The sequence below is a fragment of the Lynx rufus genome, unplaced genomic scaffold, assembly GCF_022079265.1.
Source record: "Lynx rufus isolate CCGP_SWC_20201006 ecotype Redwood Valley unplaced genomic scaffold, mLynRuf1.p SCAF_4, whole genome shotgun sequence".
In the NCBI taxonomy this organism is placed as follows: domain Eukaryota; kingdom Metazoa; phylum Chordata; class Mammalia; order Carnivora; family Felidae; genus Lynx; species Lynx rufus.
Window position 1 is genome coordinate 155,507,585 of NW_025814856.1, and position 12,874 is coordinate 155,520,458.

The 12,874-nt window shown below is 43.2% G+C and overlaps 1 protein-coding gene across 1 annotated transcript in view; it reads right to left on the reverse strand.

Moving 5' to 3' along the window:
* The window catches only part of KDM7A (lysine demethylase 7A), an 82,589-nt gene extending 71,027 nt beyond the window's left edge, over positions 1 to 11,562 (reverse strand). Inside the window, exon 1 of the mRNA XM_047095729.1 lies at positions 11,354 to 11,562. Within this exon, the coding sequence (XP_046951685.1) occupies positions 11,354 to 11,547 (194 nt within the window). The 5' untranslated portion in view covers positions 11,548 to 11,562. The remainder of the gene's footprint in view (positions 1 to 11,353) is intronic.
* Between the last annotated feature and the right edge of the window lie 1,312 nt (positions 11,563 to 12,874).

Consider the following 12,874-nt stretch of genomic DNA (forward strand, 5'->3'; position numbering starts at 1 on the left):
TCCCATGTTTTGAGCGAGAGATTACTTAAAAGTTTTTTTAAATCTTAATACAAAAAATGCAAGGGAAGAGGGAGAGTTCAATGACACAAGACTGGTCATGAATTGATAATCACTGAAGCACAGTGATGGTTACCTGGGAGCACATTATATTATTCGGTCTACTTTTGTGTATGTTTGAAATCTTCTCTAGAAAAAACAAAAATTAAAGTCAAGACCATCATGGTAACTAGCAGCACTCAGCTGAATGACAAGCCAACCCAGTAACTCAATCTTGGAAACATTCAACTGATTTCCACTAACTATCCCATGAATGTCACTCAGAGGCACTCAAACTAATGCATTAAACACACACACACACACACACACACACACACACACACACACACACGCTATTCCTCTTTTTCCAATACAAATTAAAAGAAACTCCCAGGATACTTTAAACCCCGGGGGTTCACAAAACACAGATTAGAAAATGCTGCTTTAGAGATATTCCTGAATCATTAATAATGCTTTAGAGATTCCTATTATATTCATTTAGTTGCTCAGTGTATATCTGTTCCTTTATGTCGCTTCGATTCGTCAATTTTGTTTAATACTAAAAATGACCAAAAGCAGTGGTATTTTAAAATTTAGATAAGTATAATATTTTTATCTTTCTTTTTAAATATAATTTATTGTCAAATTGGCTTACATACAACACCCAGTGCTTATCCCAACAAGTGCCCTCCTCAATGCCCATCACCCATTTTCCCTCTCCCCACTCCCCCCTCCACCCTCAGTTTGTTCTCTGTACTTAAGAGTCTCTTGTGGTTTGCCTCCCTCTCTCTGTTTGTAACTATATTTTTTCCCCTTCCCTTCCCCCATGGTTTTCTGTTGAGTTTCTCAAGACCCACATAAGAATAATATTTTTAAACTTAGGTACAAAGCATCACAGGAATACAACTTAAATATCCACTAGTGAACACTGTAGTGAAGAATATTTTCCCACAAGGCTATTCTTCCCAGCCAGCCAATGATAAGGTACACTTAAAAATATGTTATGTATATATTAACAGATGTAAGAGAGAAAGCATACGGTTCTCTTCATAGATGCTGAAGAAGTCTTTTGACAAATTCAATATTCATTCACGATAAAAACATTAAAAAAAAAAAAACCTAAAGAGACTCTTAATAGGATAAATTATGCCTAAAGCGTATCTAATTTAATGAAGAAACAGAGGCCTTTCCACTAAAATCAAGAACAAAGAAAGGATGTCCACTATCTCCACCACTATTTAATATTGCAAGTGGGATAAGCCTGTACAATTAGATAAGAGAATTCATTTAGAGGCAGAATAGGTATGATAGGAACCTCTAGTGAACTGATAATACAACGAACTCAAACAATTCTTTTAGTAAAATAGCTGGAAATAAAAGTAACTCCCGAAGTCAAATCTTCATATATACAACCAATAACCAATTAGCAAGCAAATGATAGAGAAAAGCCCATTTACAACAGTAACAAAGAAAACAATATATAGGAATAAACTTATAAACTTGCAAAATCTTCAGAAAAAAAAACCATTTAAACGTATCTGATAGTCACATTAAGTAGACCTAAATAAAGAGACATCCCTGTTCTTGGGATTACAATGTCCATTCTCCCTAATTTAGAAATTCAATGTAATACCAGTAAAATATCAACAAGCCTTTTTTTTTTTTAACTTTTAATTTTAATTCCAATTAGTTAACATACAGTGTTATAGTAGTTTCGGGTATACAATGTAGTGATTCAACAACTCCATACATCACCCAATGCTCATCACAACAAGGGCACTCCTTAAATCCCCATCACCTATTTAATCTATCCACCCTCCTCCGGTAACCATCAGTTGTCTATAATTAAGAGTCTGTTTCTTGCTTTCAAATAATCAACAAGCTTTTAATTAAATTAGACAAGTTGCTACTGAAGTTCATATGGAAAAATACATCCCCAAGAATAGCCAGAAAAACACTGAAAATAACTAACTGCAAGGCTGGGACTGGTGTTACCAGACTTTAAAACATACAATAAAAGCCATACTTAAAAGTATGGTAGTGGTATAAGAGTAGATAAACAGATCAGCGGAAAATAACAGAAAGGGGAGAAACTGATTCACATATACAGAGAATTTCAATATCTGATAAAGGTAGCATGTCAAATTACCGGGGCAAATAAGAACTTTTCTTTTTTCTTTTTTTTTTTTTTTAAACATTTATTTAGTTTTGAGACAGAGAGAGAGAGAGAGAGAGAGAGCATGAACGGGGGAGGGTCAGAGGAAGAGGGAGACACAGAATCCGCAACAGGCTCCAGGCCCTGAGCTGTCAGCACAGAGCCCGACACAGGGCTCAAACTCACGGACCGCAGGATCATGACCTGAGCCGAAGTCAGCCGCTTAACCGACTGAGCCACCCAGGCGCCCCAAGAACTTTTCAATAAATAGTGCTGCGACAGGAAAATTTATTTAGAAAAAAATAAAACTATATCCCTATTTCATACCATATACAAGAATAACTTCCAAATGTATTAGGGATCTAAATGTAAAAGAACACAGAACCATACAAGTTCTCAAAGAAAACCGTTAAAATCCTTTTTAACCTTGGGGTAGAGAAAAGCTTGCTAATTATGACTCAAAATCCAGAACCAATAAAAGACTGGTAAATAAGACTATATATGTGATGTGTGTGTGTGTGTGTGTGTGTGTGTGTGTGTATTCATTTGCATGGCATAAAAAACATCACCACAGGCAAAATTATAAAAATAACTATGACCATGGAAGGAATATTTACATATGCCACAAAGGGCTAACATTCCTAAAATGTAAAGAGCTCCAAAAACCTGACAGAGTCAGAAAAAGTTATAAACAATCTTCAAAAAAAGAAAATGCCCTCAAACATAAGAAATGTTGTTTAAACTCATTTATAATTAGGGAAACACACAGAGATACTATTTTTCACCTATCAGATTGGCAAAGATTAAAAAACATGACAACATTCTGATGGCAAGAACATGGGGAAAGATGCACTCTCATATCCTGCTGGTGGAACTGCAAAATGGTGCAACAATTCTGGAGGGAAATCTGGTAATCTTAACAAACAATATATGCACTTATCTTTTGACCAAGTTAACCTACTTCTGCTAATCTAACCTGAATATACCTCCAACAATATGAAAATACATATGCACAAGGTTATACTTTTTTGGTAGCCATTTGTAATCACAAAATACTATAAACAATCTAACTGCCCATATACAAGAGAATGGATGAATAAAACAGGGAACATCCACACAAAGGAGTACTATACAGCTGTTAAAAAGAGTAAGGAAGAGCTCTATGAACAGACATGGAATGATTTCCAGTATGTATTCTTAAGTGAAAAAAAACAAAGAATACTCACCATAAGCCACCCTGTGTGTAAAGGAAATAGATACAAGAAAATACACATTAATCTTCCCACATTTTGTGGGAAAACAAAAACTCCACAACGGATAAATCAGAAACTAAAGAGAGGTAGCTGGAAAAGAGATGCAAAGGTACTGGAGAGATGAACAGGGTGTGACCCTTCTGAGTAGACCTTTTCACGTAACTCTGACTTCTCAGAATCATGGTAATACTTTACATACTCAAAGTATAAACCAACAATTAAACCAACCAGGATGTGGGAGGAAACCAAAATCCAACACAAATAGTAACGTATAAACCCAACTGTATTACAAATAAATGACATGACACACTAAATTGGGGGACAAAAGAACAGAACCTAAGTGTGGAAAACAGTGTTTGACTAGATGTTATAGATAGCTAGAAAGTATAGGCTAGATATTATAGATACATATTTGGTATTATAAAGCTAAAGATATTGTAGGTATAAGACTAAAAACAAAAAGAACCACAAACAAATGCTATAATTTAGTTAGTAAATCTATTACAACAGTGTGGTTTAGCAATTCTAGAACTACTTTATGTACATACTAGGATGGAAGAAAACATAACTATATTGCAGATAATAAGAGCTAGACTGTCCAACCCACTGCTGGACAAAAAAGTTAAAAGTAAGGAAAGGGAGAAGGCTAAACTGAACTCTGTAGTATTAGATTAGCATCAAAGTTATGATTATGAAAACTCGTAGGTTTTAAAACATACAGATAGATGGAACAGAAACAAATACAGTTGTGTATGCATAATAAATTTCCTAGCTTTGTCATGGAGAACGCCTACAAGCAAAAAGCCCATCTAATGCCAGACCTTCATTTCTAAAAACCAGTCTCCAATAAAAGGAACCAGGACTCACAGAAACACACACAAAAATCATCCAAGTTTCTATTAATTCACACCATAATTAATGGAAAAGTATAATACTAATAATATTAATGGAAAAGTAAACAATCACTATAGTAACAAAATGTCAATTCCAAAAAGAATCAGAAACTTGGTAGCAGCTGCAAGATCAACACTGGTCAACTGTTCAAAAGCTGTGCAAATTATTGTGGGGTTTGAATTGCTCAAACCAAGTAAAGCTTGCTTTATAATCAAATTCCTCTACACCTGTTCCATTATTCTTAAATCCCCATTTCAGATCAAATATAAAGGCATTCTTCCCCTTGGATATTCAGTAAAATCAATTTCATACCTAAGAACACAGGATATGAGAGCATACCAAGCAGAAATCTTCCCCAAACTGAGAGTTAAAAAAGAAAAAAAAGAAAAAAAAAAAAAGTTGATGAGAGAACTATGTCACTGCCTCCAAGCAGCCTGAGATGACTCCCACATCAAAACAGATTTTGTTCAATAGCAAAATCAAGTACACATATATTCACTTTTATAAGTCAAACACATGAAAAGAATGCTCATATATTTTCTTATGATAAACTGTCATCTCAAAAAGAAAGTGGCGGGGCGGGGGGGGGGGTGGGCTTCTGGGTGGCTCAGTTGGTTAAGCATCTGACTCTTGATATCAGCTCAGGTCATGATCTCACAGTTCTTGATTTCAAGCCCTGAGTCAGGCACCGCACTGACAGCTTGGGGCCCACTTGGGATTCTCTCTCCCTCCCTTTATCCCTACCCCCCCCACACACACACTCATTCGCATGCATGCTCACTCTCCCTCAAAATAAATAAATAAAACTTTGGAAAAAAAAGATATTGATAAGTTCCTCAAATGGGCTTTTCGTTTTCTTATAGGGAAATACACGTTCACCTAGTAAGTTTATGTCGTAACACTAAAAGTAATTTCACCTTTAAGAAGATATATAAAATAAATTTTAAAAATAATTTTTATCCCTAATGTAAAAAGTAATAAAGTAACAAGAAATAAAGAAGTAAATAAAAATAAGAAACCCATTATAACAAGCATGAAAACAAAGTTATAAAACTTCTCAAATATTTTATAAGTGCTACTCCCAAAGCAGTTATGACCATTTTTAATATATTCATGCCAAAGACAATAACTTAATAAAGAACAAAAACAAAAGTACAATGTTTATAGATGTATCTCTCTGGAAACTGTTGCATCTATTCCACCAATGCCCCCCCCTCACCCCATCCCAGGATAAAGACAGACTAGGGGGAAGAAACCCAATACCGCCCACTACTGGTCAAGAGAGCGAGCTCAGGAGTCAGCTCACCTGAATTCAGATGCTAGCTCTAAGACCTTCTAGCTTTGGACGCTGGAAGAGTTAGTAACCTCTCTAACCCTCAGATCCCATCTGTAAAATAAGGATAACAATAACCCTTACCCAGCAAGGTGACTATGAGAAATAGATGAGCTAATTAATACATCTAACACAACAGTGCCTAGCACTTGGTATAAAGCATTCAATAGTGTCTGAGTGAATTCCAGGACTCCGATGACTTCAGGTGAGGACCTGAGAAACTGCTACCAAATAGCACTATTGTAGATAAAATTTTTCTTTTCTCGTAAACGAAGCTTTTCATTCATTCTTTTATGACATCTGAAAATTACCAAAACTGATTCCAACTTTTAAAGTCCTCTCACCTGGATGATTACAACAGCCGTCTTCCTGGTCTGCCTGTCACCTTTGCCTCTCTGTCTATTCTCCACATAGCAGCCAGAACGAAGCTTTTAAAGGTTAAGTCAAATCGTTTACTCCTCTATTCAAAATATACCTGAGCAAAATCAAAAATATTCTTGTGTTCAAATGTCTCCTCAAGGCCTTCCATAATCACACCATATAAAAGCGGCCTTTTATACTACTTCCCAGCCTTTCTTTTTTTCCTTGGTCAATTTCCTTTTCTTTTGTAATATATACTTATCTATCTTCCCCCACTAGAATATAAGTTACAAGAGAGCAAGGAACATCTTCTTCATTGCTATACTCCTAGCACCAAGAACAGCACCACGCATACCACAAACCCCGAGCCAAAGCCAACATCATACTTAACAATAAAACACAGGCGGCAATCCCATTAAAGACGGGGACAAGAAAAAAAATCGCAAAATACCATACATCAGCTACCAAATTGGCAAATTATTAACTTTTTAAATTTTGAAGTACACTTCAACAATAAAATCGTTTTTAAAAAATCTCCAGTGCAGGGGGCGCCTGGGTGGTGCAGTTGGTTGAGCAGCTGATTCTTGACTTCATCTCAGGTCATGATCCCAGGGTCATGGGATAGAACCCTAAGTTGGGCTCCACGCTGAGCTCAGAGCCTGTCTAAGATTCTGTCTCTTTCTCCCTCTGCCCCTCACTCATGTGCATGTGCGCTCTCTCTCTCTCTCAAGTTTAAAAAAAAAAAAAAAAGAAAGGCAATTATTTAGGGGAGCCCAAGGGGCTCAGTCGGTTAAGCATCCGACTTCAGCTCAGGTCATGATCTCCGAGTTAGTTGGTGGATTCGAGCCCTACACTGGGCAGGCTCTGCCCTTGACAATGTGGAGCCTGCCCAGTATATATTCATTCATTCATTCATTCATTCATATTCTCTCCCTCCCTCTCTCCCTTCCTCTCTCTCTCAAAATAAGTAAACTTAAAAAGAAAGATCTCCAGTGCACATACATCTCAGTGAATTTTTACAACTGCGTACATTCATGTAACCACCACCCAAGATCAAGATACACAACATTTCCTGAACTTCAGAAGCTCTCCTGGTTGGGTCTCCTCTCAGTAAATAGCCCCAGAGAGGTAAGCACCAGTCTGACTTCTCTCACCCAACTACTCCTGTACTTGAACTTCATATAACTAGGTTCAAACAGTAGTCGCTTTTGTGCCTGGCTTCTTTTATTCAACTTTGTATCTGTGACATTTGCCCATGTTATTGCATGCATCAATAGTGCATTCCTTTTTTAATCATTGGGTAGCACTCTGTCTTATGAATATACCACAATTTATCAAATCCACTGTTGATGACATTCAGGCTGTTTCAGTTTGGAGATAATATGAATAGTACAGCTGCAAACAATCTTCGGTATGTCTTCTGGTGGAAATATTATCTGCAGACTGGCAACATGTTTGATTGGTTCTGGGGGAAGGGTTTAATAATACTTTAGACTATGGATGACACAGGGAACTAGAAGTGGGCAGTGCTGGTGAGAGTCTAAACTGGAATAACCTTTCTGGAGGACAATGTGGCAACAGGCACCAGAAGCTTGAAAAGATCTGTGCCCTGAGACTAATAATTCTACTTCAAGGAAATTTCTTATCGGATACTTACAAGTGCCAGACTTCTAAGTGTTTTGCATGTATTAACGCATGTGATTTATTCTATGGACATATTAGAAATGCTCACAATGGTTTAGAAGGACGCCAACCATCCATCATTAGGAACTGCAAGTAGTAGCAGTAAATAAGGTAAAAAACTAAAAGGGGAATGATGTTAAAACATATTGTACCTCTATGAAATTAAACATTATGCAGCCACTGAAACTGTTTTTAAAGAACATTACAGACACAGGAAAAAATATATGTTAGCAAAGTTAACAGTGGAATGAATAAAATGAATTCCAGTTTTTTAAATCTATGCATATACCTTAAATGTTAAAATAGTGGTAATCCCTGGAAGACATGGGTACTTTCGTATTCTTGATATTTTTCTGTACTCCCCATTTTTTTCTATATTGATTTTGTCAATCAAAGAGAATACAACACTAAAAGGACTAGTAAACAAAGGTGTTTACATTCTTATGGGGAGACAGAAGATATAATCCAATTTAATTAGGGCAGTGACGCAGTTTTGTATAGGATGAAATTAAGAGTACTATGTGAAAGACCTCTAGCCTAGAGATTAGGGGGTGAGACATTATCAGGAAAGATCTCCATTGTCTTACTTCCACCAAGGACTCCCGAGAGGAAGAACTCCATCTCTAGGCTGGAAGGAACCTTCATGAGAAAATCCTGTTAATTCTTCAGCTCACCATCCTTAGGATATCAATTACACATTGTACCCTGGCAAGTGTTCTTTTCCCCGCCCACTTAGAAAAAAGGCTTAGCCAGAGGAGGAGTGAAAGAATTCCTGAACACCAAGGATACGGTAGTTCAACAGCTTCAAACGTGGAGGAAGCTGGTTCCACCCACTCTGCAGCCTGGCTGAAATGCATGAAGGAAGGGCCTCTCTTTCCCTGTCAGGCTAAATGAGGGCAAAAACTTTTCAGATTTCCAGATGTCAGAAACTCCAGATAGAGTAAACTCAAATTTATACCAAAACACTGATCCCTTGAGTTCAAAAAATTCTTCTACTTGAAGAAATAAAATCATCAAAAAATTATCCTGGTAAAGGTAATTCTCTGTATCAGCCCTCCCACTCCCTCCTCCTCTGCAGACAGACCACCCCTGGAAACCAAAAGAAAGCGGAGCATGAAGATTAAAACTGTACCTTAGTATTTGAGTGGCCAATTCTCACTTCAGCAAATGATATTTGTTTAATAATTAATAAAGAATATTTTGAGGTGTTCAAGAAAACCACCACTCATTTTTATGGTACAATAAACATTATTTTCTCAAATGTTGCCAAATTACCCATACTTGATTAAGAAATTTGCTAAGAAGATGTTGCTTTTGCATGGCAGGGCGTTATTACTAAATTTTCTAACTTGTGACATCTAAACCACATTAAAATTCTCAAGGACTGCTGGTCAAAAAACAAAACAAAACATTTCAGAGTCACTTCCACAGATATGAAATCACACAAATTTATGTGATAAATTTATGTTTTGGTCTCACTCTCCCTCCTTCAATATATGCCCTCTTTATTTTCCCTTCAAACTTCTGTTTTCAAATTTATACTTAAATGTCACAAAATTCTCCATAACCTACCTGCAGCTTTTCATGGCTATAGTGTTAAATTGCCTAAATTAAGATTTAAGAAAATTCTAGTCTAAAATTTATTAATGTATCACATCTCTACATCGCACAATAGAACAAATTTCTTATGCAGCTAAAATAGTTTTTTGAAAAAAGTAACTATTTACATAATCACCAGGGATCCTGGTTTTATTCTATATGTAACCTAGATTTTTGGATAATCTACTCCGGTTGCCTAGAATATGTTATGGGAACAGAGGATATAGAAATAGAACTGGCAAAATTTGGTATGTTCAAATTTCGGCTTTACATATAATCAAAATACAGAAAAAAATCGCTTTGGAATAATAAAAAAAGAACGTTGGATAATTTATTCTTAATTACATGTTCCAAAGTTGTAATAATATTCCCTTAGCATAGACCAGACTGTGAAAGATTACCTGATATACAAAATTAAGACGCTGTCCCTCTTTTACAGTGACAATTTGGCAGGGGAGGGGGGGTGGTCATTGTTGTCGCCGTCAGAATTGTGCAACCTGATTAAATAAAACTACTTGAAGATTAAGTAAAACTAACTGTACCTAGCTCTAAACACTGTAAAGAACGCTGTAACAGAAGCGGTTTTCTCTCCCAGGGCCAGTAGAGGGAGACTAAGACATCTGGCCTGGTCGTGCAGTGTTTCTGTAAAATTGGGGAGGGGGAGCGGAGGCTGTATTTAAATGTCCTGCTGTCAATCAAAGGACACTTCCTACAATCACAGTCACCATATCTGCTATTAGCCGTGAGCGTACTCTCGCTAAGATACAACACCAAACGGTGCTCGCGTAACCTGCTTCACCTAAAGGTGACCGCAGGCTTTGCCACAACACCCAAATAAGGACTTTGGGAGCCCAACCCCAACTAGTTTCTTTGTTTAAATGCCTGCGAATCCCTCCCACGCCGGAGTCAAGAGGCTGTGGCGCCGCCCTTTATTAGCCTCACACTTTGATTACAAAACACACGAGTCGACGGCTTGGCGGCGGAGGCGGCCCGAGCTCTCACAAACGTCAAACCCGAAACGCAGGCGGCTGCGGAGGCAGAGGGCGACTCTCGCCGCCCCCGCCACCCGACCCAAAGTGCCCACCGGCCGGCCAAAGTTCGCCCGCACCAGGCCCCCCGGATGCGAGCCCCCGGCCGTCCGGGTGTCGCCGGCCCCTTGAGCGACGGGAAATTTCACTCTTTGTAAAGTTTGAGCTGCGGCGCGGGGGCGACTCAGGGGGTTGGGGACCAGAGGCTGTCGTTCGGGCCCCGCTGACCACTCCACCCCCGCCAGGACCGGGTGTGCTGGGGTGGCGGGTGGGGGGCACGGTCAGAGCCGACCTGCCGCCCCGCCCGGGACCCCCGGCCCCAAACTTCCGACTGGCATCTTTTAAGTCCCCGAGAGTGCCTCATCTGTTGCTCTGTTTACTCCTCGGAGCCTCGCCGGGCTGGCGCTGCCGACGCCCCCGTCCCAGTGTCCCGCGGCCGAGGAAGTTTGATAAAGACCGGGGAAGGGGGCGCGACGGGGACCGCGGAGGGGGAGGGGAAGAGGGCAAATTCTGGAGACCCTGAGCTGGGGCGAGCCGGTCGCCGCCCGGAAGGAAGGCGCTGCGGCCAGCCGAGCAGGGCGGCCGGCCGGGCGGCGACTCCGGGCCGGAGCCCCGGGCGGGCGGGGCGGCGGCCGGGCTGCGGGCGCCGCGAGGGGCGGCGGGCCCCGCCGGCGCTCCGCCCGCCGCCTCCGCCGGCGCCTGCCCCGGCCGCGTCCCCTCGCCCCGGTCTCCCCCTGCCAACTTCTCGGCCGGCCCCCTTTGTTCCCGTTTGTTGTGGCGACTCTTCTCCCGGCCGGGAGATCCCACCAGCCCCCCTCAGCCCGCCCGGCGCCCGGCGAGCCCGGGGCCCCGCGCGCCCCGCTGCCCGGGCCGGGGGCTCGGAGCTGGGGCCCCTCGGCGCTCGGCGCCGCGGCCGGGCGGAGGGGGGCGCGGGCGGCCGGCGCGGCGGCGGCGGCGGTTGGCCCGTGGCCGTCCGCGGCGGCGGCGGCGGGGCTGGAGGGGGTTTATTTACCTGCCGTGGAACCAGTCCTTGCAGATATCGCACTCGATCATGAAGCGGTTCACGTCGTACGGCTGCCGGCACACACAGTACACCGGCGGGGGCGGCGGGGGCGCCGAGGCCCGGCCCGGAGCCGCCACCGACACGGCTGCCGCGGCGGCTCCAGCTGCTGCTCCCGCGGCCACCGCCGCCGCCGCTCCGGCCATCTTTAAAAAACACACACACGCTCGCTCGCTGCTCCGCTCGCCGACTGGAGCGAGCGCAGCCGCCAGCCAGCGCCGCCTCCTGCAGCAGCCGGAGCAGCAGCCGCGGCGGCTGCGGCGGCGGCGGCGGCGGCGGCGGCGCCTCAGTGCGCGCGCGCGAGGTCGCTGCCGGGGCCTGGGGGCGGGCGGCGGCGCGCGCACGACGCGCGAGGCTCCGGCCCGGCTCCTTCCGGCGCTCCGCGCGGGGCCGTGCGTCTCGCGCACGTCGTCCCGCCGCCGGCGCGCGCGCCCCGCTCCCCTCGCGTCGGCCGGGCGGGGGCGCTACGGGGGGCGGGGGGGGGCACCCGCTGAAGGGCACTCGGGGCGGGGGAGGCGGAGGGAGGCAGAGGCTCCCTGAGGACACGCGCGGCGGCGCAGGGAGCGCGGCCACAGGAGGAGGACGGCGGGAGCGTGCGAAAAGCCGGCTTCGGCGTTTCTGAGTGCGAGCTGAGGCCGGGGAAGTTCCTGCGCAGTGGAGAGCGGCACACGCTGCGTCTGTGCGCCGGGAAGGGAAACCGAGGAAGTTAGAGCCCCGCCAGGGCCACCTCCCGACGAGGGGAGAATCCTTAGGCAATTAGCAGCCTCCCTGCGACCTTTGCGGGCCGGAGCCGAGGGTTTAACAGCACGCCAAGCCCTGCCGAGGTGCCCGAGTGTGCTGGGGAGTTCCTGAGACCCGAAAACGTCCCACTCCAATTCCCACCGACCAGCTAGGGAATTAGTGTTGATGGAGCCGCTGATAGGTGAAGGAGGTGGTTCTCAAGAGGAATTCATTAATGTCAGCGAGCCGAGAGGGACCAGCGTGAAGTGTGCTGGGTGGAGAAAGGACTGCAAAGGACTCTGGCGTGTTATAAATAACACGACGTAGATGCGAATGCTTTCGAGTCCCAAGTTCGGAAGACAGGGATAAAATTCTAAATGACAGTGACACCTCGGGAAAGGAATACTACAAAAAAAAAAAAAACAGACAATACGGTACCTGGCGCGTAACAGGCCATTAATAAATATTTTTGAATGAAAGGTGAGATTGATAAGAATAAAAACAGCTAACAAGTACTGAATAGAGAAAGAATGCTTTGGAATCATAACTACGCGAATTGGAAGGCACGTTAAGGATTATTGAATCAGATATTTGTAGCTGAATTTCGTAGTAATTTCTATCATGGGGAAAGCCCTATGGCTCCCATCTCAGCCAGCCCGACAGAGAATCGCAGATCCAACCTACTTTTTATAACCGAGGAAAGTGAGTAATTTGCCTGAAGTCTCACCGATCCGAGCTAGAGCTAAACTTTCA